The sequence below is a fragment of the Anomaloglossus baeobatrachus genome, chromosome 9, assembly GCF_048569485.1.
Source record: "Anomaloglossus baeobatrachus isolate aAnoBae1 chromosome 9, aAnoBae1.hap1, whole genome shotgun sequence".
Lineage (NCBI taxonomy): Eukaryota > Metazoa > Chordata > Amphibia > Anura > Aromobatidae > Anomaloglossus > Anomaloglossus baeobatrachus.
Window position 1 is genome coordinate 205,826,743 of NC_134361.1, and position 20,105 is coordinate 205,846,847.

Sequence of the window (20,105 nt, forward strand, 5' to 3'; positions counted from 1 at the left end):
AAAATAAAAGAATATAAATAAGAAATGAAAAAATAGATATATTTTTTATTTTCTTATATATTTATATCTATTTTTTTCTATATTTTTTATCTTCTTATATATATCTATTTTTATTGTTTTTATATATTTTTTATTTTCTTATATATTATATCTATTTTTTATTTTCTTATATATATTTTTTTATTTTCTTATATATTTATAAGAAAAGAAAAAAATAGATATCTATAAAAAAATAAAAAATATATATATAAAAAAATAAATAGATATAATATATAAAAACATAAAAAATATAGAAAAAATAAAAAAAAATATAAATATATAAGAAAATAAAACTATATAAATAAGAAAAGAAAAAAATAGATATAAATACATAAGAAAAAAATAGATATAATATATAAGAAAAGAAAAACATATATATAAGAAAATAAAATATATATAAGAAAAGAAAAAAATAGATATAAATATATAAGAAAATAAAAAACATAAAGAAAAGAAAAAAATAGAAATATATAAGAAAAGAAAAAAATATATAAGAAAATAAAAAAATAGATATAATATATTAAAAAAATAAAAAAATAGATAAGAAAAGAAAAAAATAGATATAAATATATAAGAAAAGAAAATATATATAAGAAAAGAAAAAAATAGATATAAATATATAAGAAAAGAAAAAATATAAAGAAAAGAAAATAAAAAAATATATAAGAAAAGAAAAAAATAGATATAAATACGGTATATAAGAAAATAAAATATATATAAGAAAATAAAAAAATAGATATAAATATATAAGAAAATAAAAAATATAAAGAAAAGAAAAAAATAGAAATATATAAGAAAAGAAAAAAATATATAAGAAAAGAAAAAAATAGATATAATATATTAAAAAAATAAAAAAATAGATAAGAAAAGAAAAAAATAGATATAAATATATAAGAAAAGAAAATATATATAAGAAAAGAAAAAAATAGATATAAATATATAAGAAAATAAAAAATATAAAGAAAATAAAAAAATAGAAATATATAAGAAAAGAAAAAATATATAAGAAAAGAAAAAAATAGATATAAATATATAAGAAAATAAAAAAATATATATAAGAAAAAAATAGATATAAATATATAAGAAAATAAAAAAATATATATAAGAAAAGAAAAAAAAAGATATAAATATATAAGAAATAAATAGATACGACAAAGAGGTAAAATCAGGCTATCCCAGGAGCAAATAAATATGTGTCGGGGCATGCGACCACGAGGGTCCCAGATAAAATGATGAGGGGCGTACAAAACAAAATACGTAGAAGAACTCAGTATTTGGGTAGGATGTAAGCATAAAGATACCGAAAGTTACAGATATAGGAATAGGAGGGAGAGTCAGGAAAGGGAGGGACGGCCTCGCATTCCTAGCCCATTACCTGTCACCGCCATTCAGACAGCTCGAGGTGACGCATGCTTCTTCACCCAAGACACCTGAGACGCTGGGACTGTCCCCTTCCCACCTAGCAACCCGCCTGCATTATTACTGTACAGATACAGTCCAACATACATAGTGACAGATCCCTGTACAGATAAAACACGCTATAATGGAACAAGTATGGCCGCCGTCCCTTATTTTAATGCCTTATATGAGATCAGGAAGAAAAAAACATTTTTTTGAAACAGCGCCACCCTTTCCAATAGGTGGAGTCTGGTATTGCAGCTTATTGTCATTCAATAAATGGAAAGGCAGAACGGCAATATCGTCCCTATGGACAGTCGGTGGCGCTGTTTCTGGAAAAAAAAAACCAAGCTGTGTTTGGGTGGATTCGCAGCTGCCAAAAATATTTCCAAACCCAAAAATTATGTCATCATAAGACGGACACCAACGGCACAAGCATCCCGAGAAGACCTAGACTGTTTTGTAACCTCAGGTTTGGAAAAACATGGCCGCTTTTTGTTCAGAAACAGCGCCACCCCTGATGTTAGGCTGCGCCTGGAATTGCAATTCAGCCCCATTAAAGCTAATGGAGCGGATTTACAACACAAGCCATAGTCAGATAGAAAGCAGCCATGTTTTTCTGTACAACCCCTTTAAGGAAGACCTCTAGGATCATTTTTTTTCTTCATTGCCACCAATGTAAAATTCTAAGAATTGAACACTGTAAATTTAAGGCCCCCGTTTCCTTTTCCTTGCGCTCGGAAGCAGAAGGAAGCACGGACCCCCTTCGATAAGGCCAAATATACAATTCCTTAAGTGCAAGAAGCCACAAGTTGTCTACAAGTATATTCATGCCTGGTAGTATACATTGCCGTGGGCTAAATACCAATCGTCTGTACAATATTTTTTTTTTTGGGGGGGGGGGGGGAGGGTAGATACAAAATCCTCCTAAAGAATTCTTCCAAAAATATTTTTTAAATATTTCCAATTAATTTCTATGGCAAAATTAACTTTTCTGCCAATATGGGATTTTTTTTATTTTTTTTTTTAAAAAAAAGTGGTTTTTTTTACAAAAAAATGTTTTGGTGGAAAAACAAAAAATACTTCAATGCTTAAAAAACCTCTGTGTGAACACGGGCTAAGTATTGGGTGCACGGATGATTATATTCATTGATCAGCGTGAGTCATCATCGGATATTCTCCTCTTCTTCCTGCCTATAGCTCCAACTGTGCTTAGTTTATAGCAAGTAATTGTCACCCTTCTTCTCACCTGGGTTAAAGGGGTATTCCATCAATTGGAACGTTACAGATATCTGACCAATACCTGTCCAATCAGACCACAATCTAAAATATATATCTGGCCATCTGCTCTGTTAGAAATCTATTGCTGGCAGTGACTGTCTGCAGCCCAGGGGCTCATTCTGGCAGTGACTGTCTGCAGCCCAGGACTGATTCTGGCAGTGACTGTCTGCAGCCCAGGAGTTCATTCTGGCAGTGACTGTCTGCAGCCCAGGGGCTCATTCTGGAAGTGACTGTCTGCAGCCCAGGGGCTCATTCTGGAAGTGACTGTCTGCAGCCCAGGGGCTCATTCTGGAAGTGACTGTCTGCAGCCCAGGGGCTCATTCTGGAAGTGACTGTCTGCAGCCCAGGGGCTCATTCTGGAAGTGACTGTCTGCAGTCCAGGGGCTCATTCTGGAAGTGACTGTCTGCAGCCCAGGGGCTCATTCTTTAAGTGACTGTCTGCAGCCCAGGGGCTCATTCTGGCAGTGACTGTCTGCAGCCCAGGAGCTCATTCTGGAAGTGACTGTCTGCAGCCCAGGGGCTCATTCTGGAAGTGACTGTCTGCAGCCCAGGGGCTCATTCTGGAAGTGACTGTCTGCAGCCCAGGGGCTCATTCTGGAAGTGACTGTCTGCAGCCCAGGGGCTCATTCTGGAAGTGACTGTCTGCAGCCCAGGGGCTCATTCTGGAAGTGACTGTCTGCAGTCCAGGGGCTCATTCTGGAAGTGACTGTCTGCAGCCCAGGGGCTCATTCTGGAAGTGACTGTCTGCAGCCCAGGGGCTCATTCTGGCAGTGACTGTCTGCAGCCCAGGAGCTCATTCTGGAAGTGACTGTCTGCAGCCCAGGGGCTCATTCTGGAAGTGACTGTCTGCAGCCCAGGGGCTCATTCTGGCAGTGACTGTCTGCAGCCCAGGGGCTCATTCTGGCAGTGACTGTCTGCAGCCCAGGGCTGATTCTGGCAGTGACTGTCTGCAGCCCAGGGCTGATTCTGGAAGTGACTGTCTGCAGCCCAGGGGCTCATTCTGGAAGTGACTGTCTGCAGCCCAGGGGCTCATTCTGGCAGTGACTGTCTGCAGCCCAGGGCTGATTCTGGCAGTGACTGTCTGCAGCCCAGGGGCTCATTCTGGAAGTGACTGTCTGCAGCCCAGGGGCTCATTCTGGAAGTGACTGTCTGCAGCCCAGGGGCTCATTCTGGAAGTGACTGTCTGCAGCCCAGGGGCTCATTCTGGAAGTGACTGTCTGCAGTCCAGGGGCTCATTCTGGCAGTGACTGTCTGCAGCCCAGGGCTGATTCTGGCAGTGACTGTCTGCAGCCCAGGGCTGATTCTGGCAGTGACTATCTGCAGCCCAGGGCTGATTCTGGCAGTGACTGTCTGCAGCCCAGGGCTGATTCTGGCAGTGACTATCTGCAGCCCAGGGCTGATTCTGGCAGTGACTGTCTGCAGCCCAGGGCTGATTCTGGCAGTGACTGTCTGCAGCCCAGGGCTGATTCTGGCAGTGACTGTCTGCAGCCCAGGGCTGATTCTGGCAGTGACTGTCTGCAGCCCGGGCTGATTATCCTTATAAGGAGGCTGGAGGTTCTGCTGTTTACTTTCCAGGAGAATGCAGCACAGTCATGTACAGCGCAGACAGGGGGCGGCATTAACCCTTCCCACGCTGCACCGAGCAGGAAACTCTCAGGACGCGGCTTCCTCCTAATGAGATACATGTGTGTAATCCCGGTGTCACCGCAATGAGATGCATGTGTCATGTCCCGGGGGGTGGGGGAGGGGGAGGCTCAGACACAACGAGGCCGGGATCAATAGATTAGCCTCAACTAATTAGTGTATGGCACAACACAGCGATCATCCAGTAAAGACACTGACACTGCACACTCAATAGACTGCCATTCAGCACACTGACACTGCACACTCAATACAATAGACACTCAGCACACTGACACTGCACACTCAATACACTGCCATTCAGCACACTGACACTGCACACTCAATACAATAGACACTCAGCACACTGACACTGCACACTCAATACAATAGACACTCAGCACACTGACACTGCACACTCAATACAATAGACACTGCACACTCAATACAATAGACACTGCACACTCAATACAATAGACACTCAGCACACTGACCCTCAAAACAATGGACACTGACACTGCTGCACACTTGGACACTCAGCACACTGACACTGCACACTCAAAACAATGGACACTGACACTGCTGCACACTTGGACACTCAGCACACTGACACTGCACACTCAAAACAATGGACACTGACACTGCTGCACACTCAAAACAATGGACACTCAGCACACTGACACTGCACACTCAATACACTGACACTGCACACTATATACACTGATACTCAGCACACTGACACTGCCTCATGGTAGCTCTGCATCCACTCCCTGCTGATGTTCCTGGAACAGATTGATTAACCCCTGCAGCCCCCTCTCCCTACTCATTTACACATCATTGACTAATGTTAACCCCTGCAGCGCCTTCACCTTTCTGGCATTGCCAGATTTAACCCTCTCAGCCCTTCTCCCATTATTGAATCATTTACCCCCTGCAGCCCCCTCTCTGATCATATTCCTGACACTAATTTAACCCTCCCAGTCCCCTGTCATATCCCTGATTTAACCCCTGCAGCCCCTCTCCTTACTCATAAACCCATTGACTAATTTAACCCCTGCAGCCCTTCCACACATTCCTGACACTGCATATTTTAACCCCTGCAGCCCCCTCTCATATCCCTGGCACAGACTAATTTACCCCTTACAGGACCTATTGCTCCAGTTGTCTGATTTAACCCTAGGCAGCCGGATCCCCTCTCATTAAACCAATGATTTATTAATTTAACCCCTGCAGCCCATTGTATCACTGGCACAGACTGATTTAACCCCTCCAGCCCCTTGTCATATCACTGGCAGACTGATTTAACCCCTCCAGCCCCTTGTGATATCACTGGCAGACTGATTTAACCCCTCCAGCCCCTTGTCATATCACTGGCAGACTGATTTAACCCCTGCAGCCCTTTGTCATATCACTGGCAGACTGATTTAACCCCTCCAGCCCCTTGTGATATCACTGGCAGACTGATTTAACCCCTGCAGCCCCTTGTCATATCACTGGCAGACTGATTTAACCCCTGCAGCCCCTTGTCATATCACTGGCAGACTGATTTAACCCCTGCAGCCCCTTGTCATATCACTGGCAGACTGATTTAACCCCTGCAGCACCTTATATCACTGGCACAGACTGATTTAACCCCTGCAGCCCCTTGACATATCACTGGCACAGACTGATTTAACCCCTGCAGCCCCTTGTCATATCACTGGAACACACTGATTTAACCCTGGTGGACCCCATCCCCCCCAAACTCTCCTCTGGTTCTGTCTGATTTAACCCTTGCAACCCCCTCATATAAACCTCTGATTTATTATTTTAACCCCTGCAGCCCCTTTTCATATTCCTGACGCTGCCTAATTTAACCCTCTCAGCCCCCTTATCGCATCCTCGATTTAACCCTTGCAGATCCCCGCTCATACACCTATCATTTACTCATTTAACCCCTGCAGCCCCCTCTTCCTCGCTCACATTCCTTTCACAGACTAAATTTAACCCTTGCAGCCCATCCTGCCTGGCCATTACCGTCTAGCTGCCCTCTATTAACCCTGTAACTACCAAATGTGCTGCGTTAACCCTTCACCCCCCCCTAATTTCCGCAGCAGGTTAGCGTGCACCCCTTCAGTGCCGGCCGTGGCTGTGATCCGGGGGCGGTTAACCCCTGCAGCGCTGCACGGCGGGGGCAGCACATGGCCGGGATCGGCCGCAGCAGACCGCCCGCAGACACAATCCACGCCCTCCCCGGATGACTCGTCTCTGGCCCGGCCTCCGTTCCTGCCCCCAGCCCCGTCTGATCACAAAACAAGGAAAGTCCCGGGGATCGGCGGAAGTTTCTCCTGTGTCCAGACTGGGATTCGGTTGCATCGATCTGATGGGAAGAGAATCGCCCCCGGATCGCAGCGCGAGAACCGATCGCAGGGCCAATCGGTGCGACATGGGCGCTGGCAGCCGCCTCCTCCTCCTCCTGCTCCTGCCCGTGTCTTCTGCCTTCAATCTGGACTCGGAGAACCCCCAGGTCCACTCCGGCCCCGAGGGCAGCTACTTCGGCTTTGCTGTGGACTTCTTCCTCCCAAATCCCAGTTCTTCATTCCTGCTAATCGGAGCCCCCAAAGCCAACACCTCCCAGCCTGGCATCACCCAAGGTGGAGACGTGCAGAAGTGCGACTGGAGGAATGCCAAGTGCCAGTCCATTGTCTTCGACTCCACCGGTAATCGATACTTCGATATCAATGACCCTATCGAATTCAAGTCCAATCAGTGGTTCGGGGCATCCCTGCGGGCTAAAGATGACACCATCCTGGCGTGTGCCCCCCTATACCACTGGAGAACTCAGCAGAGGAAGCAGGAGAGGGAACCGGTTGGGACTTGTTACCTAAAATCTGGAGAAACCATCGTCGAATATGCGCCCTGCAGGTCTAACGCTAAACACGATGCCCAGGAACAAGGCTTCTGCCAGGGTGGATTCAGTGCCGACTTCACCAGTACCAACCGGGTACTGCTAGGAGGGCCCGGAAGCTTTTACTGGCAGGGGCAAATAATTTCCGACTCCGTGGAGGACATTGTAAAAAGCTACGACCCCAAAATCTACAGCACCACCTATCCCGGTCAACTGGCCACACGCGCCGCCAGCCCCCAGTACGACGACAGCTACCTGGGGTACTCGGTGGCAGTCGGGGACTTTAATGGAGACACCATTGAAGACTTTGTTTCTGGGGTCCCCAGAGCTGCCCGGACACTTGGCATGGTGTCCATTTACGATGGCCAGACTATGAATTCCTTGTACAATTTCACCGGGGAACAGATGGCTGCCTACTTCGGTTATTCCGTTGCCACCACAGACATCAACGGAGATGACCTGATGGACATATTCATTGGCGCCCCACTCTTTATGGACCGAGGTTCGGACGGTAAGCTTCAAGAAGTCGGGCAGGTGATTGTTTACATTCAACAAAGCAAATCGGGCCTACAGGTATTGACTAAGTTGACTGGGTTTGACCCTTTTTCAAGATTTGGTAGCTCAATTGCCCCTCTGGGCGACTTGGATCAAGATGGGTTCAATGACATTGCAATTGGGGCGCCTTATGCTGGAGAAGGTAAAAAGGGCCTGGTGTATATCTATAATGGCAAGAGCACTGGGATGAGCACAACACCATCTCAGGTTCTTGAAGGACAGTGGGCATCTAAAACCATGCCAGCAAGCTTTGGCTACTCGCTGAAAGGAGCCACAGATGTTGATGAGAATGGCTACCCAGACCTGGTGGTTGGAGCTTTTGGGGCTGATAAGGCTATCCTGTACAGGTCTAGGCCCGTTATTACTGTAAACGCGGTACTGGAAGTGAACCCTTCACTTCTAAATCCCGAAAGTAAGACCTGTACCCTCTCCAATTCGGTTAAAGTCTCCTGCTTTGACGTGAAATTCTGCCTGAGGGCCAGCAGCAAAGGCAACGTACCCCAAAAACTGTCTTTTAAGGTAGAACTCCTACTTGATAAGCTCAAGCAGAAGGGTGCGGTGAGGCGGGCGCTGTTCCTCCACACCAAGCAGCCCACTCATTCCAAGGACATGACGGTGGATAATGGCGGAGCTATGCGGTGCGAAGAATTAAAGGCATATTTGCGGGATGAAAGCGAGTTTCGAGACAAACTGACGCCCATCACAGTCTTCATGGATTACCAAATGGATTACAAGGCGGCCGCTGATTCATCTGGACTAATGCCAATTTTAAATCAGTTCACCCCTGCCAACCTGACCAAACAAGCCCACATATTGCTGGACTGCGGAGAAGACAATATCTGTAAGCCAAACTTGATTCTCTCCGTAGAAAGTGAGCAAAAACAATTGTACATCGGAGATGATAGCCCTCTGACGTTACTGGTTGATGCCCAAAATCAAGGTGAAGGAGCCTATGAAGCTGAACTTGTTGTCCATATCCCACCACAAGCTGACTTTATTGGGGTGGTCCGAAATAACGAGACTTTGTCAAGGTTATCCTGTGCGTTCAAGACTGAGAATCAGACAAGGCTTGTTGTGTGTGACCTGGGGAACCCCATGAAGGCCGGAACTAGGGTGGTGTCGGCTCTGCTCTTCAGCGTTCATCAGCTCAACGAGATGGATGACACTGTCAACTTTGACCTGCAGATACAGAGTTCCAACCAATACGACAATACCAGCCTCAAAAAATCATTGCAGGTAGCATTGGCAGTGTTGGCAGCTGTTGAAATAAGAGGAGTCTCTACGCCAACCGAAGTTTTCCTGCCCATTGCCAACTGGGAACCCAAAGAAAACCCAACGACAGAAGATGATGTTGGCCCCCTCATCCAACATGTCTTTGAGCTTCGGAACAACGGCCCCAGCACGTTCAGCAAAGCAATCCTGAATGTCCAGTTTCCTTACAACTACCAAACCAAAACCTTATTATACATCATTCAATATGAGATTGACGGTCCCATGAACTGTACCTCCGATGTTGTCATCAACCCTCTCAACCTCACACCCTCCAGTTCTATGGCAGACGACATTAAAAATGTCACCCGTAATGAACGCAATCGTCGCGATGTTCCACAAGTGGATGGAGACTTGCAGACCCTTCGGTGTGGAACAGCCCAATGTCTCAAGATCGAATGTCACGTGGAACGAGTGGAAAAAGGAAAAAGTGCCATTTTGTATATTCGCTCGAGACTGTGGACACCAACCTTCATGAATAGCGAGAACCAAAATCATTCCTACTCTATAAAGTCCTTTGCCACATTCCATGTCATGGAATTCCCCTATAAAAACATGAACCTTCCTGATATAAGCAATTCTACAGAGGTCACTACTAACATTTTATGGGTCAACCAGACATCCGGGGTCCCGGTACCCATCTGGGTCATAGTACTTGCAGTATTATCAGGTTTGCTGCTTTTGGCTTTGATGGTCTTTATCATGTATAAGCTTGGGTTCTTCAAACGTGTACGTCCTCCTCAGGAGGAAACCGAGAGGGAGCAGCTTCAGCCCCAAGAAAATGGTGAGCTGGCCACTGACGCATGAGTCCATTGTTCCTTTTTTTCTGGGAATGATGATTGGTGTCAAGCTGACGTGAAATCATAGAAATTTTTTTTGTTGTTGGATAGACCAACGTAGCAAATCATCGAGAACTGAAGAGAACATTGAGCGGTAGGGTACTTATGTTCTGGTGGTGGATCTAATGAATATTGTCTTCTTATGGATGACTACTATGTGTAGTAGGGGGCCATTTTTTTTATTTGTCGGTGACGTACAGGTTGTCCGCAGGCACAAGAGCATCTGCAGGTCGACACATCCCTTTCTTCTTCGAGATCCTACATATCTTAATGAGCCCAGGTATCTTCAGAAAAAGTTTTCAGGTCATGGAACCTTTTATGAACCTTGATATATGAATTTTTGAGGTTCCTCAAATGTTGTAGAGGTTCTTACTTGGTCCATTTCCATCATGATAGCTGATAAACTGGTGGGTCTCACTTTCGTGGTCTACTTCCACCCCTTTGGCTGAAGGTAACCTACCTGGTCTTCCATACATTCTAGAGTTCCTTACCTTGGTCTACTTGTACCATCATGGTGAGGGTAACCCAACCTCTCTTGGGAATACAGTTATTTGGTGTGCTATATGTACTATGTAGGTATTTATCTAAGGAGACCAGGTAGCTTCTCGTCATCCACTTGGGTGAAAGCGGACACAGTTGAATGTCTCCCTCGGAGAACTTCTGGTGAGATTTTCTCATGCATTTGCAACGTTGGGATGCATTTTTGAAATACTTTGAATAGTTTCTATTAGTGGGTGTGATCTGTAGTTGTATTAACCCAAACCATGTACGTCAACGCAATGTCCTAATCCTGCATCAGTTTTCACAGGATAAATGGTAAAATGACTTCTTTTTTTGGGGATCTACATATATGGCCAGGGTAGGGGGGGTATGCCGAGTGTCCTCATCAGAACAGCTCAAAATTGCTCAATCGCTACTTCCCTCTACTAGACACAGGAAGTATCGGACCCCCAACTGTGTCAGCAAGTCCAGTTTCTGAAGACCACATTACGCGGTTGCTAGTATTGGCCCACATAGAGTCTGAGGGACTCAAGTTGACAACCTCGTTACGATTGATGAAGTTGTCAGATTTGGTCCTTTAAACCCATTGTCGGCCCAGGACTTGTCGAAGGCATAAGTCTTCCAGACGGGAGGTGTCAGCTGAGCTAATGGATGATTTCTACTAACGTGCTAATGACAAAATTTACGCAGTAGATTCAAGGCTCATGCACTAGACTTAAAGGGGTGTTTCCATCTCCTAGATACTATCTCAATATGTAGTAGATATAATAATAGCAAATACCTCTAATTAGAAATGTCACTGCCTTACCTCATGTGCAGGGCATTGCAGCTTAGGTATCCTGGTCTACAACCACAATCAACTAACTGTCACTGTTATACCTCAAAATTTACGCTGTAGATTCAAGGCTCATGCACTAGACTTAAGGGGGTATTCCCATCTCCTAGATCCTATCTCAATATGTAGTATATGTAATACTAATATTAGCAAATATCTCCAATTAGAAATGTAGTATAGTTCTCCTAATTAGCTATGTCTCTTACCTCATCTGCAGGGCATTGCAGCTTATGTATCCATGTCTACGACCACAAGCAAATAATTGTCACTGTCTTACCTCATGTGCAGGACATTGCAGCTTAGAGATCTATGTCTATGACCACAAGTAAAAACCTGTCACTGTCTTATTTCATGTGCAGGGCATTGCAGCTTAGGTATCCATGTCTACGACCACAAGCAACTAACTGTCACGGTCTTGCCTCCAGTGCAGGGCACTGTAGCTTAGGTATCCATGTCTACAACCACAAGCAGCTGTCACTGTCTTGCCTCATGTGCAGGGCATTGCAGCTTAGGTATCCATGGCTACAACCACAAGCAGCTAATTGTCACTGTCTTGCCTCATGTGCAGGGCATTGCAGCTTAGGTATCCATGTCTACAACCACAAGCAACTAACTGTCACTGTCTTACCTCATTTGCAGGGCATCGCAGCTTAGGTATCCATGGTTACAACCACTCGTATAGTGACAGTTAGTTGCTTGTAGTCGTAATAATGGATACTGGGATACTGAAGCTTAAATGCCTTGCACATGAGGTAGGAGACATAGCTAATCAGGAGAACTATACTACATTTGTAATTGGAGGTATTTTCTGAAGCTGCAATGCCCTGCACATGAGTTAAGATACATGGCTAATCAGGACATCTATACTACATTACTAATTGGAGGTATTTGCTGATGCTGCAATGCCCTGCACATGAGGTAAGAGACATGGCTAATCAGGAAAACTATACTACATTACTAATTGGAGGTATTTGCTATAATTATTATTATTATTATTATTATTATACTTACTATATATTGGGACAGGATCTTGGAGATAGAATTAACCCTTTGGCATGGCTATTCTGTCATATTTCTTCAATCCCGCATAGAAGGATATAAAGGCATTACTTCAGTGGGAAGATCAATGTAGTAGTGCCAAACTATACGGACTATATGTGCCCATTGTCATATGCAGGAGGCCGAAATTTCACAGTACAATGGAGTCAATCTATAGAATAATCCCTTTTTATACAATTTCCTTCAGGTTCACGGTCTCCCACCAATTTTAGGATTTTCAATATTGCTTGACAATGCTGACGATGATTTAGCTTATTTTTTATTTTAATATATTAATAAAAAAAATAATTAATAAATGCAAGTATTGGGAGAACACCTCGTAAAACATTAACATGTAAGTGCACTTTGTAGATTATTTTCTTTTTTTTTTTTTCTATTTTTTTTGTAACTAACGGAAATATTATTGATGAATTTTTTTTATTTCTTTGAGCGTTTGTGTTACTGATTTATCACTGCCAAAAGACATTCACGGGGGAAAGTCGCCCGAAAATAAAAATGAACTTTTTATAGTGTTTAGTTGTTACTTTAAATCCAAAATGTATAACTATTGAAAATAGTGTAAAAAATCTGCCTTTTCGGGAGTTTTTTTTTCTTTTTTGGCACCCTTAAAGGGTTATATGAGACTAAAAAAGGCTAAATTTTGTTTAACAGTGCCACTTATGCCTATGGGCCTGACTAATTTGAATGGGGTGTGAGCTGCAATACCAGGCACGGCCCATAGACGAGGGTGGCGCTGTTTTTTCTAGTCTTATACAACTCTATGACAATCTATAAAGCTCCTAGTATGTCATGTATGTTCTTGGGAAACCTAAACTCCACATAAGGATACCTAAAACTACTCAGATGCTCCTTAAAGGGGTTGTTCGGTGAAAACAAGATGGCCCCCATCCACAGGACAGGTGATAACTTGCCGATCGATTGGAGCCTGCATTGATCTGTAGGACTTATCTCAGATACAATGTAGCTCAACTGCAGGATATGCCTCCCCCCCCCCCCCAACTCCATTGTCCCCCTTAGGGGCTGCTGAATGTTGCGCTCGGCTTTTCCGGCGGTCTCATAGAGAATGAATGGAGTGGAGGCCGGGCCTTTTGGATGAACGTATCTCGTCAGGGATTCGGATTCCCCATTCTGCCAATCATTAGTCGGACCCCCACTCAGGGGTGGATGCACAGGCTGCACCAATGATATGCCCACCCCTGAGTGGGGGTCCGATTAATGATTTGGCGCCCGTTTCTACCTTTTAAGAGTTTTGGGGCTGCAAAGGGCCAATATATTGTTTTTGCACAGGGGGCTTTTCTGTCTGTGTCCACCATTGCCCCCACTGATCAGTATGGTGTCACCTATCGTGGGAATAGGGGATAACGTGTTTACACTGGACAACCCCTTTAAGATTTTATGGTGATTTCTGAAGTAAATTACTTAAATCTAGTGTCTGACATCTAATTACAACTCTTAAGTCTCCAATCCAAACAGTTGCTATGGGCGACTTCTGCATTTTCATTTGTACTAGGCCTCATGTCTAAGGTTGAGTGATTATCCATAGCAACCAGTTAATATAAGTGGTCTGGTTGCTATGGGCGACCGCTGCATTTTCATTTGGACTAAGCCTAGTCTGAAGTTGAGGGATTGTCCATAGCAACCAGATGATGTCAGTGGTCTGGTTGCTATGGGCGACCTCTGCATTTTCATTTGGACTAGGCCTCAAGTATGAAGTGGAGGGATTATCCATAGCAACCAGATAATATAAGTGGTCTGGTTGCTATGGGCGACCGCTGCATTTTCATTTGGACTAAGCCTAGTCTGAAGTTCAGGGATTGTCCATAGCAACCAGATGATGTTAGTGGTCTGGTTGCTATGGGCGACCTCTGTATTTTCATTTGGACTAGGCCTCAAGTCTGAAGTTGAGGGATTATCCATAGCAACCAGATAATATAAATGGTCTGGTTACTATGGGCGACTGCTGTATCTTCATTTGGACTAGGCCTAGTTTGAAGTTGAGGGATTGTCCATAGCAACCAGATGATGTCAGTGGTCTGGTTGCTATGGGCGACCTCTGCATTTTCATTTGTACTAGGCCTCAAGTCTGAAGTTGAGGGATTATCATAGCAACCAGATAATATAAATGGTCTGGTTGCAATGGGCGACTGCTGTATTTTCATTTGGACTAGGCCTAGTCTGAAGTTGAGGGATTGTCCATAGCAACCAGATGAAATAAGTGCTCTGGTTGCTATGGGCGACTGTTACATTTTCATTTGGACTAGGCCTCATGTTTTAAGTTGAGGGATTGTCCATAGCAACCAGATGATGTCAGTGGTCTGGTTGCTAAAGGGCAACTGCTGCATTTCAGTTGGACTAGGCCTCATGTCTGAAGTTGGGGGATTATCCATAGCAACCAGATGATATAAGTGGTCTAGTTGCTATGGTCAACTGTTCCATTTTTTTTTTTTTTGGTCTCCTTTTAGCCATTTTCTTAGTATCTGTGGTACAGTTGCAGCAATACTAAGATCCACTGTGAACGGAGATCACCATCAAATGTGGGGATCTAAGTTGGTTTCATTATGGCCGTCTAAATCCAGCTTTAAATGTTATACTGTATGAAACGGTATAGAGCTCGTGCAGACGGCCATGTAACACGTTTCGAGCACTGACCGCAATACACGGCTGGCCGTGGGTCTCCCGACCTGATTTTTTGGGGCTAATTCAATATGGGCCTTTTCAGGTAAATAAATTGAGGTCTTCCAAAAGTGCCTAATAGTATTCAGATCTGCATTGGGTAGCTATCCCTCATAGGCCCGCCATCTTTTAGCGTGACAGGAGCTATACAGTTCCGGTTGGGAGGCCCTGGCCAATCCGCGCATTGCGGTCAGTGCAAGAACCGTGTCATGAGCCCTTAGGATAGGGTTACGCAGACATGGCACATCCCATTGAATTAAGAGTGACTAGGGTCACGTTGCGATCCATAAGGTACTGTGTTAGCAACAAGAACGTCCCAAAAATTCCAAACATATTTGGGTTTTTTCCCCCCAACATGCTTGTCGCGGGACTTATGGTGTCGCCATTATGTACCCATTGAGTGCGATATAGTAGTGACCGACAATCTTTGGCCATGTTGCCTATGTTGCAGCCAGAGTCGCAGCCTTAGGCTATGTTCAGACAGTGAATTTTTGCTGCTTTTTTTTTTTTTTTTTGGGCAGCAATACCCTTAGCACAATGAAAAAAAATACGTATAAAAAGCCACAAAAACACACTGTGTGAACATAGCCTTAGCGTAACAATATCTTTACAAACAAACGGTCGTCAAAATATCTTGGTTTCCCAATGTTCAGTCCGCCTGAGATAAACCATAAAAGACTATGCTATATATATTTTTATGTTTTGATTTTTTTTTTTATACATATTTTTTTTACATGACGGTACTTTTTGTTTCCACAGAGAGAAAAAAAAAATCTAATCCCTCATGACCGATTGTGATGTTGAACCAAAAATTCGGACGATTTTTGTTCCCATCAAATCCTCGTTCCGTCTGACGGCGCCTCTTGGTTGTGGGTACGTGAGGCTCCCATACACCGATTGGTGGTATATGCCAATTAAATTGGTAGGATCTGCCAACAAAAATTGACTGAAAGCCTTAGTGACCACTTTTTGGGAGTGTAGACATTAAAAACACAGACATAATTTTTGGCTTATGTTTTTTTTACGAGATTGCACAGCTCGTTCGTTCCAAGATACCTTAGGCGATATTTAACAATGGCCGATTCTTAAAGTGAGACGAGACCCAAGTGACTTGTGACAGGGTGTCCGCTTACCAAGGGACGGCAGAAAGACAAAAGCTCCTTCAGAGGTTGTTGTTTTTGGATTTCATGCATGTGCCGTTAAACTTAATTGTTAGCACTTTATGGCTGGGAAAATTTGGGATGGGTGTCCTGAGGTATCTAGCACCACAGGGGTGTCCTGAGGTATTTAGCGCCAGAGGGGTATCCTGAGGTATCTAGCACCACAGGGGTGTCCTGAGGTATCTAGCGCCACAGGGGTGTCCTGAGGTATCTAGCGCCAGAGGGGTATCCTGAGGTATCTAGCGCCACAGGGGTGTCCTGAGGTATCTAGCGCCACAGGGGTGTCCTGAGGTATCTAGCGCCAGAGGGGTATCCTGAGGTATCTAGCGCCAGAGGGGTGTCCTGAGGTATCTAGCGCCACAGGGGTGTCCTGAGGTATCTAGCGCCAGAGGGGTATCCTGAGGTATCTAGCGCCAGAGGGGTATCCTGAGGTATCTAGCGCCACAGGGGTGTCCTGAGGTATCTAGCGCCACAGGGGGTGTCCTGAGGTATCTAGCGCCAGAGGGGTATCCTGAGGTATCTAGCGCCACAGGGGTGTCCTGAGGTATCTAGCGCCAGAGGGGTATCCTGAGGTATCTAGCGCCACAGGGGTGTCCTGAGGTATCTAGCGCCACAGGGGTGTCATGAGATATCTAGCGCCAGAGGGGTATCCTGAGGTATCTAGCGCCACAGGGGTGTCCTGAGGTATCTAGCGCCACAGGGGGTGTCCTGAGGTATCTAGTGCCACAGGGGTGTCCTGAGGTATTTAGCGCCAGAGGGGTACCCTGAGGTATCTAGCGCCACAGGGGTGTCCTGAGGTATCTAGCGCCACAGGGGTGTCCTGAGGTATCTAGCGCCAGAGGGGTATCCTGAGGTATCTAGCGCCACAGGGGTGTCCTGAGGTATCTAGCGCCACAGGGGGTGTCCTGAGGTATCTAGTGCCACAGGGGTGTCCTGAGGTATTTAGCGCCAGAGGGGTACCCTGAGGTATCTAGCGCCACAGGGGTGTCCTGAGGTATCTAGCGCCAGAGGGGTATCCTGAGGTATCTAGCGCCACAGGGGTGTCCTGAGGTATCTAGCGCCAGAGGGGTGTCCTGAGGTATCTAGCGCCAGAGGGGTATCCTGAGGTATCTAGCGCCACAAGAGTGTTTTGAGGTATCTAGCGCCACAGGGGTTGTCCTGAGGTATCTAGCCCCAGATGGGTGTCCTGAGGTGATATCATGTATGGTCCAATCAATAAGATTTTTATATGGTCTTCCCGATTCGTTCATTGTTACTAAAGACCATTGCAGTATTTTGAGTCCTTCTCCATTATCACTCCCCCTAGTTAGAGGTGGTCCAAACTGATTCACAGGACTGGGATCCAGACGCCATGATGGTAATTCATGTCCGCTAGACTGGATCCCTCTTCTTTCTTTTGATTATGAAAAGAGGAGGCTCGGTTGCCGGTAGCCACAGATTGACATGGCCGCTCGAGTGGGTCTTGTGAATCGATTTGCCCCAACTCAACCCCTAGTGATGATCCTACACTGCCTATGTACAGTATTACAGGAAAGCCATTAGGTCCACATTGGTTGCCATAGTTACTGTGAAGCATTTGGATAAATTAGGTCCTCTATGGTACGATTTTTGGGGGTTAACACAATTTGGGCCTTTTTAGGTAGAAAAATTGAGGGCTTCCACAAGTGCCTAATAGTATGCTGAGCTGTGTTGGGTAGCTATTCCCCATATAGGCCCACCATCTTTTAGGTAACGCAGGCAACAGTTACAAAAAGTGCCCCTCGCTCTGGATGACCAAAACATTACACCGCCAACCCACTGATTTCAAGGAGAACTGTGTAATTCTTCATTTAGCCTGAACAACCGGGTCCATCGATCACTGATGATCATTGGGGTCACTGGCCAGCAGATAACCTATAATAGGGATATTGTTGTGATGGGGTGGTCCAAGAAGAGATTTCAATTTGTGTCAGGATCATTGTCCTAAACCCTTTATTAATTTACAATTAATCATTTTTCTATGAAGCGACATTTTAACAGGAGTGCAATTTAAGAAGGCGGCCATTTTGAAAGTCGTTTGGGGGTTCAGTGTAAATTACAGATACACAAGACTTAAGGGGAAGTAGCGTGACCCAGGGCTCTTTCCCTTTCTCATTGTGCTACCCAATTTTCACCAATCTTAATCCCAATAACAAAATGGCCGCCTCCACAGTGTGTATACTGAATACAAAGCACTGATAACAAAATGGCCGCCTCCACAGTGTGTATACTGAATACAAAGCACTGATAACAAAATGGCCGCCTCCACAGTGTGTCTACTGAATGCAAAGCACTCACTAGAAATGGTAGTATATTTTTTTCCTTTAAGGCTGATACACGCTTCAGTCACTCATTACAGACCCCTTAAAACTATTGCTGAAAAGTTGTCACTGACGGCAACCAACCAGTAAATTACATTCAAAAGCGAAAGCAATGATCTGATTGGTTGCTGTGGTCAACAGCTTTGCTTTTTGTTTATTCTCCACAGATTTTATATACTTTTTTTTTTTTTTTTTTTTTTTTTTTTTTTTTAGTTTTTCATTTCTTTCCTTTTGATTTTTGCACTGATTTTTCTATTATTATTGAACTTTGTTTTTTGTAGCGGGTTTGGATTATAGTTACGTTCCCTGTGATGCTTGACAATTTGTAAAAAAAAAAAAAAATACTTTTCAATAAACTTTACACTCAAAACAAGTTGTGTCGTTTTTATTTAATTTTTTTTTATTTTTATTTAATTTTTTTTATACATTGTAACTCAGTCATTGATTGAATATGGTAATATTAAAAGGTTAATCACAAACAAAGATTTGTATAAGGGGTTAATATGGAATATAATTGAGGGCTAAACCTAAGACAATGGTACAAGGAAAGACACAATTAAAAAAGGTCAAAAACCCTGAATACAAATAATGTATAAGAAAACCTTGGAAGATGGATAATGCAGTACAAAATGGCTGCCTAGCCAGCGGGACAGGACAAGAAGTCCACAAAACCATGAAACAGATCATTCACAAACCCATAAGTTTAAATCCTATCTGACGCACGTTTCAGTAGCAAGCCTTCGACTCCGGGTCAAGGTACAATCCAGACGAAATCTTGCTGCCGAAACGCAGGTGTGTAATGTCACCTATTTTCTATTGACCCATGCAGTATATTTTGATTAATTTATTCATATCCATAGATATTCAGTGCCTTGCAAAAGTATTCAGCCCCTTGAATTTTTCAACCTTTTCCCACATTTCAGGCTTCAAACATAAAGATAAAAATTTTAATGTTCTGGTGAAGAATCAACAACAAGTGGACACAATTGTGAATTGTGAAGTTGAACGAAATTTATTGCTTATTTTAAATTTTGGTAAAAAATAAATAACAGAAAATTGGGGCGTGCAATATTATTCATCCCCTTTACTTTCAGTGCAGCAAACTCCCTCCAGAAGTTGATTGAGGATCTCTGAATGATCCAATGTTGTCCTAAATGACTGATGATGATAAATATAAGCCCCTGTGTGTAATCAAGTCTCCGTATAATGCCCCTGCTCTATGATAGTCTCAGTGTTCTGTGTAAAGCACAGAGAGCATCATGAAGACCAAGGAACACAACAGGCAGGTCCGCGATACTGTTGTGGAGAAGTTTAAAGCCGAATTTGGTTACAAAAAGATTTCCAAAACTTTAAACATCCCAAGAAGCACTGTGCAAGCGATCATAGTGAAATGGAAGGAGAATCATACACTGCAAATCTACCAACACCCGGCCGTCCATCCAAACTATCATCTCACACAAGGAGAAGACTGATCAGAGATGCAGCCGAGAGGCCCATGATCCCTCTGGATGAACTGCAGAGATCTACAGCTGAGGTGGGAGAGTCTGTCCATAGGACAACAATCAGTCGTACACTGCACAAATCTGGTCTTTATGGAAGAGTGGCAAGAAGAAGCCATTTCTCAAAGATATCCATAAAAAGTGTGGTTTA

At 44.0% G+C, this 20,105-nt stretch overlaps 2 protein-coding genes across 4 annotated transcripts in view; one reads left to right on the forward strand and one right to left on the reverse strand.

Moving 5' to 3' along the window:
• FGD1 (FYVE, RhoGEF and PH domain containing 1) overlaps positions 1 to 20,105 on the reverse strand; it is a 141,026-nt gene that overhangs the window by 52,149 nt on the left and 68,772 nt on the right. The window lies entirely within an intron of this gene.
• Positions 6,624 to 18,828, forward strand: ITGAV (integrin subunit alpha V). 2 transcript variants are annotated; one of them, XM_075324311.1, is made up of 2 exons: positions 6,624 to 16,772; positions 16,886 to 18,828. In XM_075324311.1, the coding sequence occupies exon 1, from the start codon at positions 6,701 to 6,703 to the stop codon at positions 9,854 to 9,856; it is 3,156 nt and encodes a 1,051-aa protein (XP_075180426.1). In that variant the 5' UTR covers positions 6,624 to 6,700; the 3' UTR covers positions 9,857 to 16,772; positions 16,886 to 18,828. The 2 variants fall into 2 exon arrangements, with proteins under 2 accessions (XP_075180426.1, XP_075180425.1); XM_075324310.1 differs by having other exon boundaries at positions 6,624 to 16,575; positions 16,633 to 18,828.